This window comes from Apodemus sylvaticus, chromosome 11 (assembly GCF_947179515.1).
Source record: "Apodemus sylvaticus chromosome 11, mApoSyl1.1, whole genome shotgun sequence".
NCBI lineage: Eukaryota > Metazoa > Chordata > Mammalia > Rodentia > Muridae > Apodemus > Apodemus sylvaticus.
Genome location: NC_067482.1, coordinates 72,683,203 through 72,706,930, shown reverse-complemented (window position 1 = coordinate 72,706,930; position 23,728 = coordinate 72,683,203). Strand labels below are relative to the sequence as shown.

The 23,728-nt window shown below is 44.6% G+C and overlaps 1 protein-coding gene across 2 annotated transcripts in view; it reads right to left on the bottom strand.

The window, feature by feature from the left end:
• Window positions 1–23,728, bottom strand: part of Slc2a9 (solute carrier family 2 member 9) — a 122,108-nt gene that overhangs the window by 61,291 nt on the left and 37,089 nt on the right. For both annotated transcript variants that reach the window (XM_052198572.1, XM_052198571.1), the window contains exon 6: window positions 577–709. In XM_052198572.1, the coding sequence (XP_052054532.1) occupies window positions 577–709 (133 nt within the window). The remainder of the gene's footprint in view (window positions 1–576; window positions 710–23,728) is intronic.

Genomic DNA, 23,728 nt, shown 5'->3' with positions numbered 1-23,728 from the left:
GTAAAATTGGTACAGTTATTCATAGGATGCAGATCTCAGGATTATGTTTCAACCCAAGGCCAGGATCTCATTATCTTTGTTCTTTTTACCAGGTGTAAGCATGGTTTTTAATCACGTATTATGACTTAATATGTATATATCAAACACAGGTTATACCTGAATACACACATTCCTACTGGGCTGCAAAAACAGACTTTGAAGTCTCATTCATTCTCTGCATCTCCATAGCCCACTCTGACTATATGTAATTGAAGCCCCTCCCAAGGGTCCTTCCTTCACTATGCAAGTGGAGAGGAGTTCTCCCAAGCCAGGCTCTATCATGCTGCCATAGGAGGACTCCATTTCTTCCAGCAAGTCCAATTGCTTTCTGGAATCATACCTCTTAGGTTCTTTTCAACCACCCTCTTCATCTGCAGAGCCTCTGCTACCTGAACCATGTCTGCAGCTGAGGAGGTGAAGAGAGTAGGTGTCCCTCCTCATGGTGCTTTCAGAGATGCTGACACTTGCCCTGTTCTACCCTATGGCATCTTGCTGTGACCCACAGGCTGACGTTGTGATGAAAGGGAAGGACCCTACCTTTCATGGCTCCTGCCTCGTCATGCTTTTCAAAGAGGAGATAGCGTGGGCTCTCAGGGAGAAATGGCAGGCTCGCCAACTGGACCAAGGCAGGGACAATGATCACTCCGAACAGGTATGGCCAGGTGCTCTCCTGTAGGGAGAAGACTCTGCTGATGGAGGGGCCTTTAGTCATTTTACTGGGGACACTGGACTGAGCAGCTTGGACTCTACAGGAAGCCTCCCTGCTCAGCTTGTCCCCACTGGCAACAGCTAAGAGAGGGAACAGAGCACTGAGTTTGTGTGGCCTCAGAGTTCCCATGGATGGCGACCTAGTATATCTCTGAAAAGCAGATGGATCTTGGCAGCCAGGCCACTCAGGGGGTACTAGAGGTGGGCTATCCCCCCACCCCCATCATGGGCCACCACAGCCAACCTGGCGTTTCATTGGATTTCTTCCACTCCTCCTCCATCATGGCTTGCCATTAGCATGGAGTCAGACATGCTTGAGTGTAAAACCTGGACCAAAACTCCTGTGCAGTATCCACCATCTTCCTATTGTCGATGAAGATAAGGGAAGGAAGGATGGCCCTTATATATGGAGGGTCTTCACTTTCCACTGGGAGGGAAAGAGAAAAGGCTACCTCCAACAAGTGTCATCAACTTACTGTGTGCAGTGCAATTTAACACAATTTGAATGCACTGTGAAACATGTTCTTGTGACCATCAAGGCAACATCCTTCCCTGTCTTTGTCATCCGGCTTTATAAACATTCTCCCACTGTGTGCCCTGCATAGGAGCCTGTAACCCTGGGCGATGTTGATAGGGAAGACAACAGGTGTTGGGAGGCTCTGGCTCCAGGCTGAAGACTTGATGTGTTTTATTTCCTAAAACAGGAAAAGAAGGCATCCCAGGAGAGAATGACACACTGAAACCTGAAAAGTCTTCACACGATGGGCAGAAGTCTGCTCGCCTATTCAGGGGCAATGAGCTGGGAGCCCTTGGGTGTATGTGAGTGCTGGTCCTCATTCCACAACCCATTGTCCCTGTCAGCTTTTCTGAGACCCACTGTAGAGCTCTGACGGCAGGGAGCCCATGAGAGTGACAGACACTACCAGGGTGCAGCAGCAGGGACCCCTGAGGCACAGAGCAGGTCAGAAGAAGCCTGCCAGGACACTCAGCCAGTGCTGGCACAGCCCTCCTCTCCAGGGTGACTCCAATCCTCCCTCTACCTCTCTGAAGCTAGTGAGTACATCTACTCAGAAGCCAGCTTAGTTCTTGCATCTTCCTTTGAATGACAGGTGAGGCCAAGCCAGGCTTCTCAATTTGAGGGGATTTGTGACTAGAAGACCATGCAAAGAGAGTGAGTGGTCTCTGAAAGGTCAGAGGAAGCAATCATGGGTGAGGAGAGCCAGGAGACACAGATAGGATCCACTCGGATGCCAAGGAATGTTCTGAATGTAGATGGGCTCTGGTGGTATCATTTTGTGAATATTCTGAGAACCACGGGGGTTTTTACTATAAACTGGCATGCAAATTCTATTTCAGTGATCCATTTTAAACCACGGTAGAGAACAACGGACAGTCTGTCAGTTCTGCCTGTGCGTTCTCCACTCGCCACCCACTGTGGATTGAAAAATATTCAAGAATCAAAAACGTATTTATGCTGAATACTTCCAGACAGACCTCTTTCTCTGTCATCATTCCCTAAGCAATATGGTGTAACAACTATCTGCATAGCATTTGCATGCCATTAGGTAATATAACGAGTCTCAAGATGATGCGTAGGTTACATGAAAATATCACACGGAAGCATTCTGGTAAGAAGCAGTAAAAACCGCCATAATTAAGGCAAGCCTTTCAGCCTGGACCACGGTCACCCAGTGTGTGGCAAAGAACCTTGCTCTTGAGTAGGCAGCTCAGATCCAGATTTGCTTATATTCCAGTCATTATGGCCATGGACAAGCACCCTAAGCTGTCCTAGGAGAGGCTGCAAGGTCGCCAGAGGAGCCTCATTTTGCTTGACAGGAGCTGGAGTCAGGTGAGCTGGATTTGACTGTTTGTCTTTCTGAGCCGTCCATGATGCTCCTTGTCAGTATACCAACATGAGCCAAGAACCAGCATCTCAAGACCATGGTATCAATAGCTGCCTTCTCTATGAGGAAATGAGTAACAGTGGGTGGGGCTTTCTCATATGCTGACCAGCTTCAGTTGCTACTCCTAGAGGGTAGCCTCAGACTCAGGCTGTTTTTATGTTTTTTATATTTTAAAAATATATAATAAAAGGTAACCATACAAAAATAAATACTGTATTCTCTGTCTCGTAGATCCTAGATTCTAGCCATTTATCTGGATGGGAGAAAACGTTGGTAAAGCCTAGGAAACCAGAAAGAGTCCCCTGAGAAGAGAAAAAAGAGGCTTTAAGGGAGGGCAGTGTGAGTGGGTGGGCAGTGCAGGGGGTGCATATGAGAAGGAAAGAGAGTACAGTGGACAAAGGGTATCTGGGCACAAGGGATAGAGAAGAGGGAGAGATACATGGTAAGGGGAGTTAAACAAAACAAAGTCTGAATGAAAATGGCATAAGAGACTGCTACTCTGTTAACTGATTGGACAGCTGTGTATTGTCCTCCTGTAGGTGGGACCTAGGCAGGTACCACGGGTGTCAGCATTGGAGGGGCCAGTGAGGGCCTGAGATAATGGGAAGGGACATAGGGATCCAACTTAGTGGCTTTCTGTCAGGGTCCTTGTACCCATTGTTCCCAGGAGGACCATGGGTCATCTTGTCTACCAAGACAATGTTTAACACCCACAAGATGTGTGGGTGTTCTAATAACTCTGTCTTGTTCCTTCAATTGCAAGGCCTCTGTTTTAAAAATAGATTTCTAAGCCCTACTTCTCCCAAGCAATGGAAGACTTTAGTCCTTTTTATATAATCTCCTCCTAGACTATGAGAAGGCCACCATTTTAAAGTAGAGTAGGCATCTTGGATCTCACAGAGTCAAGTTTTTAGAACTGTACAGCACTGAGTGTCCAGGGATCCTGGAGAAATGAAGCAGTGGACCTGAAGGTGACCAGGCCACACTGGCTACTGGAAGAGGCAGTTTTGGCTCTGACTAAATGTGAAACACCAAGATTCTGCCTATGTCCAAGGCTCTTTGGAGATGCCAAGGACACTCTTCGTTATATCTCTTTATACTCAGGGGCTATGTATGGGATGCTGTCGGTGGGATGAGTTCTCTATATAAAACACTGACTTACTTTCTTTGTCAGTGTTCTTTCTTCCAGGTGACTGGGTTTCCCAAGAGCCATACCTAGTCTCACATGGTGGATGTTCAGCACGTGCTGGTAGATTGAAAGTGGTGGGCGAAGTGACTGGTGACATGGATGCAGCTGCTAGAGATGAGACACACACACCCCCAGACATTCTTGACATATTTGTTTTTAAATTTAAGCCTTTCCTATATGGCATCCTATTAAAGAAGAGCTACCACTTTGCAGTGACATAATTGAGATCTCCCTATGCAACTTCAGCTCTATAGGAGAGAAACTTGAGCTCTGGACGGTCAGGAATGCATAGGAGATCCCTGGAGAAGTTGGGGGACTAACTGGATGATGGGTTAGCTCTTCTGACCCCTGCATAGGCTCTTCCCCTGTTATTGTCCCTCAGTTCAAAGCAAATCAGAAGGTAGCTCTCTCAGGTCTGACAGCTGCTACCAAACTAGGGAATTTGTGTATTGGTTCTATTAGGCTAAATCTGTCTCCTGCGCAGAATTCATCAGCCAACACTCAAACTCAGCTCCAATGGCTCACAACAACACAGCAGGGACTCCATCAAAGGAAGATACAGGTGCAGGTATCAGCTCGTCTGTGAGATAGATGCTGTATGCAGAACTGGACCACCCTGAGAAGGTGGCTCTGCTGAACATCTGAGCGATCTCAGAGCATGGAGGAGCTGGGACTTGGCTGGCAAGGAACTCCATTAGCAAGTGACCACAGAACACCTGTGACCTTGCTACTTCCCAAAGAAGAGCCCTGATGGCCACAGCTTCACAGTGCCCTGAGTGTGGTGTAGCAATCTTTCCCCTCCTCCAAGAGCCTGTTCCAACTTCTAAAACATCTGCATTACTTATAACCGTATTTGTTCTAGATATTTTTGGTGTGCCTCCATGGCCTGATTCTATTTCTACAGAAAGAGACCTCCTTTACAAGTTTATATTATTGCCCCACTTCCCTTTGTTATCAATAATGACATGACAATCTCTCTCTCTCTATGTATATATATATAGATATATATAGATATAGATATATAGATAGATATAGATGTAGATGTAGATGTAGATGTAGATGTAGATGTAGATGTAGATGTAGATATAGATATAGATATAGATATAGATATAGATAGATATAGATACAGAGAGAGAGAGAGAGAGAGAGAGAGAGAGAGACTTGAGGCTGGGGGGGGGGGCAGGGCTCTTCTGGGAAATCTTACACCAAAAGCTATCTATTAACTAACTTTATTCTGCTCCTATTTGAAAGAAAGTCAAAATGTCACACTAGTTTTAAAGGTCGCTGCCCCTGTGAACCACTCCTAGCCAGACTCTTAGATGGGACATTGTTGAGTTTGTACAGATTTACTGAGTCTTTGGCACCCCTGCTAGTTCTGATTCTCGGCTGAAGAAGTCAAGGTACCAAGAATTTTCTACCCCATTGACAATTACATTTCCTATATCTACTATAAATTATACACTATAAATACCTGCGGGGGTGGGGCTGAGCCCTGGCAGATGATCGTCACCCAGTCCCTTTACCCTCCACTGTCCACAGGGTTAAACAAGCTGCACCCTGCTGAGACACACCCAAATTCCATGACTATAATTACAGAATTCTCGCTTTTACTTCCTGAGGAGTTAGCGACCTGCTGTTCTCAACCCCATGATTAATCCCTTCGCCAGACTTCTGTTTTCCAGTTGAATCACCTCAGCTTCGGAGTCCAATTGTTCTCTTTGTCTGCCCGAGCTTCTTTACCCTTCACTGATTAGCAGTTCCCGAACAGAACTCAAAGTGCGAAGGCCTGCAAATGCAGTGAGTAGGGGTGAGTACAGACTCACTGTGCAGATCGGATTTCTCCTTAGAAACTGAATTTTGGGGATCCATCAGGTTTGAGATTTGATTTCAGATGAGGCTGAACCTACTTATTCATGTTCCTGTAACTTTGGATGTCGGCTGGGGATGCTGGAGTCCAAGGTCAGAGGAAGGCTGTGAAATTAGATCCAAGTTCATTCACATTGTGATTCTTCTGCTCCTAGCTATGGGATCTCGGACTTGCTCTTGAATGGATCAGTTTGCTCAGCTAGAAAATGAGCCTAGCTTAACTAGCCTATATGATCCACACTAACTCAAGAGCTGGTCTAAGGTCACATTTGCTGCCTCCTTCCCCAAGCCCAGGGACTGTAGCATCTGAGTTGGGTGTCTGGAACATATCTCAGGCCTGAGTATAAGCCTAGAAGCTGGAGAATAGACACCCTTCCTACTCAATTCTCATTCTCCCCCCCCCTCTCTGTGTGTGTGTGTGTGTGTGTGTCTGTCTGTCTCTCTCTCTCCCCCTCTCTCTATCTCTTTCCTTCTCTCTGTCTCTCTGTCTCTCTCTCCCACTCCTCTGAGGGTTTCTATCCAGCTACCTGGAGCCCAGACCTCTGAGCCCTTTGCTGCAGCTCAGGTCTGGAGAGATGCCTCAGCACTGCCTGTTCCTCCAGAGAACCCAGGTTCATTCCCAACACTCACATGGCAGCTCACAACTGTCTGTAACTCGTGTTTCAGGGCCATCACACCAGGCGTGCACATGGTGTACATATCTGTGCATGCAGGCAAAATACCCATACACATAAAATGAAATAAATAAATCTTTCAAAAAAGAAGAAGAAGAAGAAGAAGAAGAGGAAGAAGAAGAAGAAGAAGAAGAAGAAGAGGAGGAGGAGGAGGAGGAGGAGGAGGAGGAGGAGGAGGAGGAGGAGGAGGAGGAGGAGGAGGAGGAAGAAGACTGTTAATCTCCTTTCTCCTTTGTGTGTGCCTACACTTCAATCAGCCCTCTCCCAAAACCTAGCAATACTAAAATGAGTACCTGCCTCAATTTCTCTGCTAAACTAGATGGCTTCTTTGATACTATGTTACTGCCATCTACTTTTCTGTCATGCCTTTGACTCCTCCAAGCTGTGCCTTGCCCCACCAGCTCACTGTGGTATCACAGAGTCTGGAGAGCCATTACCCAGTGCTGGTCAGTCCATGGTACAGTAGGGCTACTGGCGGTCTGCTTCACGGACTCTTAGGGAAGCCTGCATTCTTAATTAGTGATTGATGTGAGTGGGCTCAGCCCATTATGAGTGGCACCCTGGGCTAGCATCCTAGGTGCTAGAAGGAAGCAGGCCAAGCAAGCCAGTAAATGGTGTTCCTCCAGGGCTTCTGCTTCTGTTCCCGTCCCTACAGCCCAGTCTTATGGAGACAATGTCTCAACTGAGATTGCTGCCCCTCAGATGAACCTATCCTTGTGTCAAGTTGACATAAAACTATCAAAGGCAGGAGTTTGGTTGTTTGTTTTGTTTTTTGTTTTTTTTTTAACAAAGTATATTTTAGTAGGTTCTGCTGAGCTCTCCCCCGACCACACACACTTCCTGCTATCCTTAGCTCCCGGCAAACTCCCACTAGTTTCCACTCTCGTGTCTGTGTGTCCTTTGCCCATACCCCACCCCTCCCCATGCAGTCTGTATTGTGAAGGTCTTAGTTTTGATTTCCAAAACTAAGTTTTGAGTTCCTACCCTGACTTCCCTGAAGTATGGACTGTGATCAGACATGAGAGCAGAAATTAATTCTCTTCTCGTTAAGGTGTCTATAGCCATAGTGTTTATCACAGCAACTGAAACCCTGAGACAGTCAAGAGGAAGTATGAGTGAGGCAAAAAGACAGGGCCTCTCCCATAATAACCCTTCCATGGAAGCACTGCCCTCTGTGTGAGCACTCAGGGGTTGAAGAGAAGCTTTGCCAAGAGCAGAGCCCCCGGCTCAGCCTCGCACCTCCATCCATCCCTTCCACAAGGGTCAGGGAAAGCACCTTTCTACTGTGTGAGTTGGGTCTTCCTTGAGGCAGCCAGTGAAGATGTAGAGGAAGGAACAAGGATTCTCAGGGTAATTAATGCCTGAGCGGTGTGGGATGTGGGAGAGCCGCAGGGTCAGTCTAGGGAAGGAGAGGAAGTCTTAGAGATGAGAACAGACCAAAGTGGGATTTTAGACATCCAAAACCGGGACTTCTGAATGCAGGTGGGAAAGTTGAGAGAGCACATCAGACCTTAAAATGTATGCCTCATGCAATAAAGACACATGCTCCATTATGTTCATAGCAGCCTTATTTATAATAACCAGAAGCTGGAAAGAACCCAGATGTTCCTCAAAGGAGGAATGGATACAAAAAATGTGGTATATTTACTCAATGGAATACTACTCAGCAATTAGAAACAATGAATTCACAAAATTTTTAGGCAAATGGTTTGATCTGGAAAATATCATCCTAAGTGAGGTAACCTAATCACAAAAGAATACACATGGAATGCAATCTCTGATAAGTGGATATTAATTAGCCCAGAAGCTCTGAATACCCAAGGCACAAATCACATAACAAATGACTCCCATGAAGAAGTAAGGAGAGGGTCCTGATCCTGGGAAGGATTGACCTAGCATTAGAGGGGAATATAAGGACAGAGAAAAAGGAGGGAGGTAATTGGAGAAGAGATGGAGAGAAGAAGGTTTATGGGGCATATGGGGAGGGGGGATTTGGGAAAGGGGAAATCATTTGGAATGTAAACAAAGAATATAGAAAATAAAAATATTTAAAAAAAAAAAAAGTATGCCTCGATGTCTTTCCACCTCCACGGAGACCTGTATGACCCCTTCACCTCGCAACAGACTTGCTCATGCTTGTTTGGCCTTAACTTTTTGAGATTAGATAATGATGGACGCTCAGCTATTGATAGACATTGGCATTCTAGCTCCAAGTGTTCTCATGCCACAGTACTTTGGAGGGACCCCCTTACCAATCAGTGGAAGGGACCCAATCCTATGCTTATTTGGGATTGTGGCTCAGCGTGCATTTATGATCAAAAGAACTCTGAGCCCAGATGGCTCCCAGAATGCCTTGTAAAACAAGTTAATCCTATGTCCAGAGTGGAGCACTCGCCTCCTTCTCTCTTGAGACTCATTCTCCTTCTCTTGCAGATGCTGCTACCTCACCTGGTCCAGATGCTCCTGATGACCCTACCATGGCAAGATGCACCAGTGATGGCAATCAAACTGTCCCATAAGCCCTCTACAGGAATGTCCTCTAGACACATGGTTTGTAATTTTACTGGTCTCCACAGTCAGTTTGGCATAATGGCTGTCAGCTATGGATCCCAGGTGAGAACATAGCATCTCATTTAATAGATCCCTGGTGAGGGAATAGCATCTCATTTAATGGTTTCGCTGGCTCCATGGAATGTAGGTGATTCTCATTTTCTAGATACAGATTCTGAGCCTCAGAAAGCTAAAGTTGCTTGTCCAGCTGGACACGCAGCTGCACACTGGAGAGAAGCAGAGGCCAGATTCTCTCCAACAACTTCCTAACATCCAGTTCAGCTCACGTCCCCTCATGCTACTGCACATGGGAGCTGGCCTGCCCATCTCATCCACTGGCACTGTGTCCTGGGTGTGGTCACTATAGCATTCTCAGTTTTCAAATGTATGAAAGTCTCTCAATTTCTTTGGCTTTGCACTGGCTCTTCCCTCGGCCTGAAAATGTGTTTTCCTTCCCGTTCACTGAGTGACTGTCCCTCACACTACAAGGTAGATGCTACCCTCTCTGGAAAGATTTCCATTGCGTTTGTCCCCATGGCTCTCCCTCTCCTGGGTTCTCTTATAGCCATACAGGTCACACTTGCCCCTCAGGTCACTCCTCTGTGTTCTGACGCTTGCTTTTCTCAACCCTGAGGTGTCTTGCCTGCAGAGGCTTTCCCTGCCTTCTCCCTGTGGGGTCCAGTGTGCTATGACACCCAGAAAAAAAAATGAGAAGAATCGTGTGTTTATGGGAGGCAAGGGTTATGGATCCCAGGAACCTGCCATGGTCTGAAGGCATTCCAGTGGTCAAGGGTGTGCTACAGGAGGAAGAAATCTCAGGAGCACTGGTTCAGCTGGAAAGTGGCAGAACTTGGGAGACAGTTTGCAAGAGAAAGAGCAGTGCAAGGGGCGTGGTGGCCAGGCCAGAGAGTGAAAGCACAGTCGTCAGGGGCTTGTGACTCACATCCAGAATCGGCTCCCTTCTAACTCCCACTCAAAACCATGTCCTCAAAGGGCAACTCCCCTAATCATTTCCCCGGTGGCCCTTCAGAGATAGGATAGCTAAGTTCAGACAAGCTTCAAAGGCTTTCTTTACAATTCCATTTGACACGACTTCAAGAACTGTTAAATTTATTTTCGCTTCTTTTGCTCCCTTGCTGGCAGATAGAGCCACCACAGCCACAGTCATGCTGCCTCTGGAGGTAAAGTACCCCCACTGGAGGCATGAATCACCACATCAGAAGTTCAGGCAGCCAGGAGCCTTAGAGCTCAATTGACACTGAGAGTGCCTTTGATTTACAGAGGACTGGAAGTCAGGAGAGGTGGTTCACCCCAGATAGACAGCACGAGGACCTGGTGGCCAGTAGGAGTGGGCTATTCACCCCTCCCCCAGCTCATAACATGGGGCAGGTATCAGAGTTTCTTTTCTATTACTGTGAAGGTACAACATAACCAAGGCGACTTATAAAAGAAAGCATGTAATTAGGGGCTTGCTTACAGTCTCAGAAGGTGAGTTCGTGATGGTGGGAAACATGATAGAGGGGGCAGGCATGGCCCGGCAGCAGTAGCTGAGGAATCACATGTTTAGACAACAGTGAATGGGAGTGAAAGAACTGACTGGGAACGTCATGGGCTTTGGAGTTTCAAAAGTGTCACCCCCAGTGACACACCTCCTCCAATAGAGGCACAACTCCTAACCCTTCCCAAATAGTTCCACCAACTGGAGACCAAGCATTCAAATATATGAGCCTATGGAGACCATTCTCATTCAAACTAGTACTGTGGGGTCCTGGTGGATTCTTGGAAGCACTGGAAAATTCAAGGTCAAAAAGGTGCCTTCCCTCCCCCTCAAGGGGGCCAACGATGCATTTGGATCTATGACAGTATAAAAGAGATCATGTGTTCTGGAAAGTAACAAAGGTGAATAATCACTTAACTAGAATGTGGAATGAAGAGAGTTAGAGGAAGGAAGGAGTCTTTTGTGGGAAAGAATAATTCTAGTGCCTGGCAGGGGAGGCGGTGCCTCAAGAAGAGCCCTGCCCTCGGGAACTTGAAGTAAGAGGAGGTGGAAGGAAGCTGGAGAGGAAGCACAGAGGCGAGTTCCAGGAGGGCTCAGGAATGGCCCAGGAAGGAGAGCCCATGAGTCTAAGGAGGAGATTTGATGGCCCAGTGCCATTTAATAATGGCGTTTAGACTCTGATGTGACATTAAGAATACAGAAGCTGGCCAAGAGGCGCTTGCCTTCCAAGCATGATCCCCTAGGCATGGTGTGGCATTGGGGGTAGGGGAGATGAGTGGTTCTTGGGGCTTGCTGGTCTACGTCCTGACCTGCTTGGTGAGACCCCAGGCCAATGAGAGACACAGTCTGAAAATCAAAAGATGGGCATTGCCTATAGGATGACGGCTAAGTGGTCTTCTGTCATGCACACGCACATACACACATGTGTACCCACACGCACACAAACAGATGTGTATGATATATACAGATACATGTCCACATAGAGAGACAGAGACAGACAGATAGACAGACGCATATAGAATGAGAAAACAAAGCTGTTCATCTTGTGGCTCTTCCTTATAGATCTGGTATTTTCCTGGGCTGTAGAAGCAGGTGAGGGGTGGCCCATGTGAGAATCTTCTTTTCACTGAAGAAAGGTGTGACTTTCAAGTTAGGATGACCAAGCATTCTTCTATTAGGTACAGACACTTGAAATAAGTCCCCCCAGATGAATATATTCCTTCTGTTTGTTTGTTTGTTTGTTGAGACAGGATTTCTCTGTGTATCTCTATAGGGATAGACCAGGCTAGCCTCGAACTCAGAAATCCACCTGCCTCTGCCTCCCAAGTGCTGGGATTAAAGGTGTACACCACCGCTGCCTAGCCTTTTTTGTTTGTTTGTTTGTTTGTTTTGTTTGGGTTTTTTGTTTGTTTGTTTGTCTGTTTCCTGAGCCAGGGATTCTCTGTATAGCCCTGGCTGTCCTGGAACTCACTCTGTAGATCAGGATGGCCTTGAACTCAGATAACTACCTGCCTCTGCCTCCAAAGTGCTGGGATTAAAGGTGTGCGCCACTACACCCGAATATAATTTTGACTAAAATAAATAGCTCGCTCCTCCACACACAGCCAAGTGTGCAGGGTGCTAACTCAAAAAGTTCATTGAGAACAAGAGCTCTCATGCCCTTGGGGTGAGGTTCACTTGAGATGAACGGAGACCAAAATGGGCCATCATCACCTAGGATTCTGTAACATAACTATAATATAACTACAACATAATATGTTGTTAAAATAACCTCCCAACAACATTTGTAAGGCTATGTGTGTAGATGAGGTTGGCTCTGACATTGTGTTATGGAAAGCATTGTTTAAGTATAGTTTTAAAGTGAATTTTAAGGAGCTTTAAAGAGACAGAAACTAGATGTTATATAAGGATTACGCACGAAAATTCCTTAACGTGATCAGGACCTAGGGGTCATAACCAGGTGTTCTTGAGAACTTTTGAACTCTTGAAAGTTTGTCATTAACTACAGGTGATTTTATATAAATTTATTCTGATCAAAAACTGTGATGCTTCGTACGTGATCTTCTACATTCATACCTGATTGATTTTGTATCTTCTTGTGCCAAATGCTTATGATAATTGTTCTTTGTAATTGCTTCACTGGATACATGTTTTAGAATTGTAATGCCAGTGTTTTATGTATAAAAATCCTTGCTTGAGAGCTGTAAAATACATTCAGATTCAAACTGCCTCTGTGTGTTTGTTTCTGTTTGTCATTTGCTGAACCCATGCTGTTCCTGAGTACCAAAGCCCTGATTCTCCCTTGGTCGTGACTCCCCCTGGCTGGGTCAGTCTGTGGCAGCTGGCACCTTCGAACAGGGACTTTTGGACAGGTAAACTTTCCCCCTTCTTTATTTTATCTTGAGATAACGTGTTGGCTCTTGCCTGGGAACTGCAGTCCTGCCAGTAAAGGATCATCGGTTAAGTGGAATAATTTGTGATAATATGGGCAATCTGAGTCAAAACAGGAACGAATGTTCCTTTCAGTATTTATGATGGCTAGTAGAGGGTTGAAAGTTTCAGAAAGTACCAGGGAGTTCTTTGACTTCCTAAAGAAAGTAAGCCTTGGTTCCTGGAGGAAGGCTCCTTGTCTCTATTAGACTGGAAGGAAGTAGGCAGAGATGTGAGAAGGTAGTTCAGGAGCTTGGTGAAGGGGAACTTCCCCCTCATGCTTATCCATTATGGCTGCAGATGAGGGAGCTCTTGTCAGATACCACAGCTTTTGAGGGACTTGTTCATGAGACTTCTTCTTCAATAGATGAGATAGAAGCTAAGCCTTTAAACAAGCCTGCACGCTCTTATGGCACAGACTCTGTTACGATGCCACTAAAGGCTAATAAAGATTCTGACGATGCTGCTGCTTTAGATTAGGACTTGGATGAAGAGAAAACTGTAGTCAGGAAAGGAAAAAGAGGAAGGCGGCCCTTAGCCCCAAGAGACTTCCAGGGAGCAGTAGAAGAAGCTAGAAGGAATGGAGATTTAACCTTGCCCTTTCCAGTGGTAGACAGTATGGGAGACGAAGAGCCTTTATGGGAACCTCTCCCTTTAAAGACGCTGAAGGAGCTGCAGTTAGCTGTTAAGACATCAGGTCCTTCTGCTCCATATATGATCCAGGTCTTAGATATGGTGGCCAGTCATTAGCTCACTCCTCATGATTGGCATCAGACAGCTAAAGCTACACTAGAACCTGGAGATTATGTTTTGTGGAGAACAGAATATGAGGACAGATCAAAACAGACAGTTACTCAGTTTCTTAAGAAAAGAGGTTCTAAGCCAAGCATGGATATGCTGCTAGGTACAGGAACATATACTTCTCCTCAGAGTCAGGTAAACATACCCAGGGATGTGTTGGAAGCAATTACATATAATGCTGTACAGGCTTGGAGGAAGTTGACACCTCCTGGAACCAAGGGAACAACCCTCTCTGGAATAAAGCAGGGCAATGAGGAAACTTATCAAGGTTTTGTCTCTCAACTTGAAGAGGCAGTCTTTAGAATGCTGCCTCCATCTGAGGGGACGGACGTTCTGTTCAAGCAGTTGACTTGGGAGAATGCTAATACTTTGTGCCAAAATCTTATAAGGTTCATCAGAAAAACAGGAACAGTGCAGGACTATATAAAGGCCTCGCCAGCCGTAGTGCAAAGAATGGCCTACGCTGCAGCTATGAAAGGTCAGAAATTCAGCGCCTATGTTAAGCAGACTTATGGTAGAGGAGGGAAAGGAACCTCTGAGCCTACTTGTTTTAAATGTGGAAAATCAGGACATATGCAAAGGCAATGTCCAGGAAACAATAAGAGGGACTCCAATAGGAAGGGTGTTCCTCCAGGAGTCTGCCCTTGTTGCCAAAAAGGCAAGCATTGGAAAAATGAATGCAAATCCAAGTTCCACAGAGATGGGACTCCCCTTACAGGGGAAAAGAAAGAGGAAAACCCAGAAGACTAAGTCAGGGGCAGCATCTCAGTCCAGAACTTGAAAGAGAAGAAAATACTGTTAATACATTAGAGAGTTCTCTGAATCCTGAGGCTCCTGAATTTACTATACATGGCTTGCTTGCCTAGAGCTACTCCTGGTAGTGCTGGCTTGGACTTAGCCTCCTGTGAAGATGCAATATTCTGTAGATGGGACGGTGTCTCCATGGTTTCTACCTCTACCTTGGGGACTCTGCCACAGGGAACTGTAGGGTTAATAATTGACAGGTAGTTCAAATTATAAGAAGAATTTTGAGGTTTTACCTGGTGTGATAGATAGTGACAGCACAGGAGAAATAAAAGTCATGATCAGACAATTAAAAGAAACTGTACAAATCCATAAAGGACAGAGACTAGCTCGGCTTCTGCTCCTGCCTTATCTCAATTTACCTAATCCAATTTTGAAGCATGAACGAGGACAAGGAAAGTTTGGCTCTACAGATGTTGTGGCATGGGTCCAAAATACTGGAATGAAAAATAGTCCGACATTATGTCAAAGATTTGTAGATCGAGCTTTAATATTAATTAGGGAAAAGTATCCTGAGGCTTATATTGTTCATTATATTTTGATAGCTCATCAATCACCCTCAATTAATGAGGAAATATTATCCTGTATGATTGAGCAATTAACCAAGTGTGGGTTAGTAATAGCCCCAGATAAGATACAAAAGAAGGCCTTTAAGTTATTTGGAGCAGTTAATTCATGATGATTATATTGACTCACAAAAGGTATCTATCAGGATAGATAAATTAAGGAATTTAAATGATTTTAAGAAATTATTAGAAAATTGGATTAGACCTTCTTTGAAAATAACTACAGGAGAGTTGAGTCCTTTGTTTCAACTACTACAAGGAGATACTCACTGATCCTAAGTCTCCGGGAGTTATGACTCAAGAAGCCATTAAAGCTTTAGCACTGGTGGAAGGGAAATTGAATGATGTAAGGGTAAAACAGGCATCATATGACAAAGAGCGGGACTTAGTTATTTTTAAAACACCTTATACACCCACTGGATGCTTATGGCAGGATGGTGTGCCGGAATGGATACATTTACCTCACGTGCAACAGAAGATGTTGGCTTCTTATCCATATATGTGTTCACTATTGATTAATAGAGGAAGAGTGAGATCTAGGGAATTATTTGGAAAAGAAATGCATAATACTGTATTACCATATAATAAAGGGCAATTTGAAATATTATTAATGGACAATGTTGATTGGGGAATTGCATTGCAAGGTTATTCAGGAAAAATTAAATATCATTATCCTAAACATCCTTTAATTTAATTTTATAAAGAAACAGAAGTAATTTTCTCAAATAAATGTTCCTTCCAGCCTTTGGAGTCTGCCTTATGTATTTTTACAGATGGCTTCTCTCTCTAATGGAAGGTCTGTGGTCTATGTGCCAGGACAGAAGTCTCTGATAGAGGAAGGTGTGCAGACCAGACTTCTGCTCAGCAAGCAGAAATAAAATCGGTTTTATTTGCCTTTCAAAATTTTACAGAAAAATTTAATCTTTATACAGACTCAAAGTATGTGGTTAATCTGTTTCCAGCCATAGAAACAGCTTTACTTTCAGGGCACTCTCAAATTTTAAATATATTACAGTAATTGCAAAATAAGATTAGAGGAAGAGCAGAGAAATTTTATGTGGGACCTATACAGGGTCATTCTAATTTGCCAGGCCCTTTTAGTAAAGGGAATTATATGGCTGACGCATTAACTAGAGGAGCAGTCATGAGTGTTTCAGAGGCAAAGGATAGTCATGAGCTGCATCATCGAAATGCTCTGGCCTTAAGGAGGATGCTTCATATTACTAGAGAACAAGCCAGCCAGCCAGTCAAGGAGTGTGGCAACTGTCCTCAAGTCTACCATCCACAAAAAATGGGAGTAACTCCCCGAGGCCTTAAAGCATTAGCTTTATGGCAACTGGACATTACACATATCCCGGAATTTGGAAAATTGGCTTATGTTCACGGGACAGTGGATACTTATTCTCACTTGCTGTTTGCTTCAGCTAGAAGCGGAGAAGCTGTGAAAGATGTAATTCAACATCTCATACAAAGCTTTATGGTGATGGGAAAGCCATTAAGAATCAAGACAGATAATGCTCCAGCTTATACTTCTAAGGCTTTTGCCTCCTTTTTGCGAGCATGGGATATATACCATACCACAGGAATACCAATCAAGGGCAGGCAATAATTGAAAGATCTCACCAAACTTTGAAAAATAAAATTGAACGCCTCAGGGCTGCTAATAATTATTTTTCTCCTCATCATCTTTTATATCATGCTCTTTTTGTAGTAAATCATCTAAATATTGATGAACAGGGGAACTCCCCTGCTATGAAGCATTGGGGAGGAGTAAAAGGAGAACAACTTCTACAAGTAATGTGGAAAGATCTATTAACCAGATCCTGGAAAGGACCGGATGCTTTAATCTCCTCTGGAAGAGGATACGCATGTGTTTTTCCACAGGATGCAGAAGGCCTAATCTGGATCCCAGACAGACTCATTCGACCATTCCACCAAAAAACCTCTATCGAGAACCCAGAAGAGAAGGAAGACACAGAAGGAGAGAGAAGTACGAAGGAAAACGAGGAAGCTTGATCTCTCTTCTGTGCAGGCACCTTCAACTCCTCCTGCATCCTCATCAATCTACCTACTTGGGGACAGTTGAAGGCACTTACTCGGCAAGCACAGCAGATGGTCATCTATACCGGAAAGGCATCATCCGTTGAAAATATGTTTCTTGCTATGCTTGCTATAGTTACTATGCAGGTATATCCTGCCTCTGCAGCCGCGTTTTGGGCCTATGTTCCTCACCCCCCACTTCTTCATCCCGTGGGTTAGGGAGATGATGTAGACATTAGAGTGATGACTAATGATACTGGGCTCATGGGGGGACATGCTACCTTTTCCTTCCATTTGACCTCCACTGTAATTAAATACGAAGAAATGTCTGATTCTGCCCCAATTTGTGTTGATATAGCAGGAACAGCTCCCATGGGTTGTCTTTCCATTGCTTATAGAACTTTTCTTTCTGATGCTCCAGACGGAATGCCTCCAGCGAAAGAACCTCCACACCATAGAAAGTTTATGTGGGAGACTAAAATATGTGGGGACTGTTTATAGTAATGAAACTTTGGTAAGGCTATCAGAAGCTATTCCTGTGGAATCATGTGTAAGGGAGTATAGGGACCAGGACAAGATGTGGCAATCTCCGCTGAGAAGTGTGAGGCCGAGTTGGGTTAAATGTAGGTTTGAGCACTTGACTGCAGTACATGATCCTTGGAAGACTCAAGAAAAAAAATTATGACCAGGTGGTGGTGGCGCACGCCTTTAATCCAGGCACTTGGGAGGCAGAGGCAGGTGGATTTCTGAGTTCGAGGCCAGACTGGTCTACAAAATGAGTTCCAGGACAGCCAAGGCTATACAGAGAAAACCTGTCTCGGAAAAAAACAAAACAAACAAACAAACAAACAAAAAAAAACCTTATGATTATTCTATAGCTTCACCACACAATAATTATAGATCCTATTTTCATAATGAAGAATTAGTTTATCATGGATATAAGCCTGAGGTATTTACAAAAGAGCCTATTAATAGGTGGTTCACACCAGGATGGGTAGAACCTATTTATGTTAGTAATTCTTCCTCAGGTGATATTTTAAAAACATTTCCAGGACTATTTAGACTTTTTGCTGCTGCTAGTATAGTTGAAAAAGCCTCAAGAACCTAGACGCATTCCTATAGCAATTAAGTCTTGTTTAGGTTATCCTTATCCTTGCTGGAAGACCTGTAGATTTGAAAATTACGAAATTAGAACGATCTTATAAGGTTCACTGTTCCAAATGTATTTTGACTAATTGTGTTGATCATAAGCTAGCTGAATCTTATTCACTCGTTTTGGTTTTACAAAGACCAAATATGTTATGCTTCCTGTAGATTTGAAAGATGATGCTTGGTTTGATTATGGAGCCTTGCAGATAGTTACAAGACTTAATGAGCTCATTAGACCGAAGCGTTTTATGGCAGCCTTGGTGTTAGGTATTAGTGCTTCAATGGCTATTGTGACTTCACTTACAGTTTCATCAGTCGTTCTGGTCTCAGAAATGAAGACTGCACACTTCTTAATGATTTAAATAACAATGTTTCTCTGGCACTAGTGAAGCAACAAGTTATAGATAAGAAACTAGAAGCAAAGCTTGATGCTTTAGAGGATGTAGTTTTAGAATTGGGACAAGAGGTAGAAAATATTAAGGTTCAGCTTTCTACCAGGTGTCATGCCAGCTTTTGATGCATATATGTAACGCCATCACTCTATGATAAGCAACATAATTGGACTCTTACTAAAAATTATTTGTTGGGAATTTGGAAAGATAATGATATTACTCATGATATGGCTCAATTAAAAGCTCAAATTTCAGCTATGAGCAAGGTACATGATGGATCCACTAGTCTAGAGGAATTGGCTCAGTCTATTAGTTTTGGTCTGCGGTCTCTGAACCCTGTAAGTTGGTTACATTGGGTTATTGTTGTCGCTGAGGCTGCAGGAATAATCCTTCTTTTTCTCCGTATTCCTCCACTCATTTTCAGACTAATCTTCTCTTCCATTTCTACTGCCAAAAGAGATATCTATGAGCTTCAATTAACAAATAAAAAAGGGAGAGATGCCACACCATTTCCAGTAGATTCTGTGTACAAGTTTCACAGACTGAGGCGGTAGACTCCTGCGGGAGGAGGTCTCCTGGAACTCTCTAGCCAGAGAATAAGTCTGAGCCATAGTTCTCATGGCAGTTTGCCTGCTTTAGTTTCCCCCTATTCTATCTCTATATTCACGAGATGTTCCTGATGGCCTGTGCCGAAAGTATCCAAGCGAGAAAGTTGAATGAAAGTTCACTCTTTGAAATATAGTCAGTGGCCATGACTTCTTTCTTAGATATTCAATGCTTTGCTTCATAATCAGTTACATAACTATAACATAATATGTTGTTAAAATAACCACCCAACAACGTTTGTATGGCTGTGTGTGTAGATGAGGTTGGCTCTGACACTGTGGTATGGAAAGCATTGTTTAAGTATAGTTTTAAAGTGAATTTTGAGGAGCTTTAAAGAGACAGAAACTAGATGTTATATAAGGATTACTCATGAAAATTCCTTAACGTGATCAGGACCTAGGGGTCATAACCAAGTGTTCTTGAGAACTTTTGAACTCTTGAAAGTTTGTCATTAACTACAGGTGATTTTATATAAATTTATTCTGATCAAAAATTGTGATGCTTCCTACATGATCTTCTACATTCATACCTGATTAATTTTGTATCTTCTTGTGCCAAATGCTTATGATAGTTGTTCTTTGTAATTGCTTCACTGGATACATTTTTTAGAATTGTAATGCCAGTGTTTTATGTATAAAAATCCTTGCTTGAGAGCTGTAAAATACATTCAGATTCAAACTGCCTCTGTGTGTTTGTTTCTGTTTGTCATTTGCTGAACCCATGCTGTTCCTGAGTACCAAAACCCTGATTCTCCCTTGGTCATGACTCCCCTGGCTGGGTCAGTCCGTAGCAGATCAGCACACACTAACCTGCCAATCACCAGTTTGAAAACAAAATTCGGAAAAGAAATCCCATTAGCAATGAAACAGAATAGCTTCAGAATCACGACACAGTTACAGTGTCTATTTTCTTTGTAAAGAAGACAGCAGCACGGCTTGGGATCAGTGGGTGGCAAACAGAGCAGCTGCCTGGCTTGTGCAAGGCCCCAACTTCCTTCCAAGAACTGCAACTGTAGATAATGATAACAATGAGGAGCAGGGGAGAAAAGAAATACAACCTAATGTATTTCTATATAAAGGAGACCTAAAATAAGGAGGGAAACACTCTTCTTAACAGAAAAGCAGGAGCCAGGCTGGAGAGATGGCTCAGCAGTTAGGAGCACCGACTGCTCTTCTAGAGACCCTGAGGATTCCCAGCAACCACATGGTGGCTCCCAACCATCTGTAATGGGTTCCGATGATCTCTTCTGGAGTGTCTGATGACAGCTACAGTGTACTCGTATACATAAAATAAATAGATAATTCTTTAAAAAAGAAAAACGAAAACAGGAAGCAACCTCATTCTTTCCCAACCAATGTATCAGTTTAATATATTTTGGATCAAACAGTCAATGGCAGTTTTGTTTGAAATGAGAATAGTCCTGAAGATCCCAGGGAACAATGAGCAAAGGAAAGATTCCAGCTTTGACAGTAGAGGCAGTCACACAATATTTAAAATTTGCAGGGTAGGCCAGAGAATGAGGAGACCTTGGGGACACTAATGGGCAGTCCAGACACAGGAACTCGTGTGGACATGCTAACTTGACATGTGTTTGAGAGCACCTGGAACTGGGCAGCACTTGCCTTTAATGCCAGCACTCAGGCGTCAGAGGCAGGAAGATCTCTGAGTTAGAGGTCTGCCTAGTCTGCAGAGCAAGTTCTAGGACAGCCGGGGCTACACAGAGAAACCCTGTTTTGAAAAATACAAAAACAAAGCACCTCCAAAAAGCATCTCGAACATGAACAGGGGAAGGTTGTTTGATTTAAGGTGGAACCTGGCAAAAGTGGAAGAAAGGTAGAAGAAAACAAATATGAATGGTTTTCGTACCATGCTCTGAAGTAGCTCAAAAGAGTTTAAGAGTCAAATACAAAGGCAGGCACAGCTAGAGAGCCGGCTGGGTGGATAGGGAGCTTCCCATGCAAGCTTGAGGAGCCGAGTTCAGTGAGTTGTGTGTATGGCATCCCTGGACTGTGAAGGAGACGGAGGAGGCCACGGACGGAGTTCCAGATGCCTGGCCTGATGCCCTAGCCACTGTGGCTACCTGGAGCGCATTCCTAGCCACTGTGGCTACCTGGAGTTCATTCCTGGCCACTGTGACTACCTGGAGCGCATTCCTAGCCACTGTGGCTACCTGGAGCGCATCCTAGCCACTGTGGCTACCTGGAGTTCATTCCTGGCCACTGTGGCTACCTGGAGTTCATTCCTAGCCACTGTGGCTACCTGGAGTTCATTCCTAGCCACTGTGGTTACCTGGAGTTCATTCCTGGCCACTGTGGCTACCTGGAGTTCATTCCTGGCCAATGTGGCTACCTGGAGTTCATTCCTGGCCACTGTGGTTACCTGGAGTTCATTCCTGGCCACTGTGGCTACCTGGAGTTCATTCCTGGCCAATGTGGCTACCTGGACTTCATTCCTAGCCACTATGGCTACCTGGAGCGCATTCCCACACCTCTCCTCCCGTATACCTGCCCACGATCTTCAGTCAATTTCTCTTCTTTATCTTTGCTAGAGACCTACTTTATTAACATGCCTTTTAACATGTTCCTCAGAAGAATAAAATGTCACAAGTCTGATGAAATCTCCACACCGTTTTAATTGATCCTGGGCTAGCATTGTTCTTTCTTCTGCCATCCTGGTCGGAAAGTAGCTCTCACTGCTTCCTCCCTCCCTTGTGTTTCAAAGAAACCACCTGAGAGGAAGCATCTCTTTTGTTCTTTAAGTTTTTAAAAGCTTAGCTGTCTCTGTCTTTGAAGGTAAATGAGAAACAGGATTCAAATAAAGAAATAAAATCCTTACACCTAAGGAAATGCCTGTGGCTCCTGCTTGGCTGGTACCTCACAGAACCCAGGAGGAGATGAAGGGAAAAGCTTTCGCCTGATACCTTTCCTTTCCCTGCTCAGAGGTCTGTCTTCACCTTCTCAGAGCGTGGACATGAAAACACAACAAACAAATCTACCGCCACGGTGTTTACTGGGCTATGAGCACATTTTCCTAACCAGAGTCTGCTGAGCATAGAAGAACCAAACTGGTGCTGAGTATTAGGGTGTGCCCTGGAGAGACCCCATTTGTTGCCATGTTCCCAGGGGAGGCTTTGGGAAAGTGACCTCCTCGTGAGGGCTCCGACCTTGTGCATGGATTAACATGTGGCTGGATTCACTAGGACAATGCCTTTGAAGAACATGTCTTGTTTTCATCTGATTCCTTCTCTGTGTATCTCTGTCTCTCCCTCTTTCCCTCCCTTCCTGCTGTGAGGTAAGCCTCTTCCTCCATCATATCCTTCTACCATGTTCTGCCTTAATCCAAGCCCTCAACAATGCAGCTAGCTGACACAGACTGAATGTTTGCAACCATGAACCAAAATAAATGTTTTCTCCTTTAAAAACATTCAATAATGTTTTTCTCATTTCTTTCAATGTAGCAATAAAGAAACTAACTCAGGAAGAGACAACTTGTAGGAAACATGTCTTCTCAGCAGGCCCAGGGAGGCAGTGAGCATAGCTGCTGAAGCTTCTGGCTGGAGTTATGCTGATGTGTCCGCTATTCCAGGGGCAGCATTCCCAGCCTGGGAAGAGAGGCACTGCCTATGTTCTCAAGTCATTTCTGCTTCCCTTGTCGCTCGGTAACCTGGGCCATTCATTGCCACCTCACCTGGGTTCTTCAAAAGCGGTTGCTCCTCCTCTATGGCTCCTGACTTGGCATCTTACACTACTCACTACTCTACCTGGCTAAACAGTCAGACACCCAGAGATAGCCCTGACTCGCCTCACAAGTTTCTAGTGACCATCGCCTGTGTCCTCAGATTGAGGTGTTTAAGTGGGACATTTGCCCCAAGCACCCTTGTCCTTGGGGCAAATGCTGTTCTAAGCCAGCCCTTGGGAGCTCTCTGCAGACCAGAGCAACCCCTTTGCTCTTCACTGAGATGCTGGGAAAACTGGACATTCACATGAAAAAGAGTTCTAGGGGATCTGATACCCTCTTCTGACTGCCAAGGGCCCCTGCACACCCCTGGCACTCAAACTTAAACTCAGGACCACACACATATACATACAATTAACAAGTAAAATAAATCCTTAGTAACAGTCAATGGGTGTTTGAAGAAGTACTTAGCAGCACTAATCGTCAGGGAAATGCAAATCAAATCCACTGTGAAGTATCACCTCCCGCCCAATGTTATCAAAATGACCGGAGACAGAAATTGGCTAAGGACTGAGCAAAGGGACCCCGCCCATCCCTGGCTTTTTCCCCTGCACAAATGTTAGGGCCTTGCCTAAACTCTCCTGCCTGCTCAACAGGATCCTCTTCACTCAATCCCTCCCCTCCCCCACAGTCCTGGACCAGACAAGTCCTAATCATCCTTAAGGCTTTCACTGCACATTACTGCTGCAGGGAAGCCACACTTCCCCAGGCAGTGTCCTACTTCTTCCGCGTCTGTCGACCTTTGGCTAATTGCCTCCCTGTGGTTTCCATAAGTGT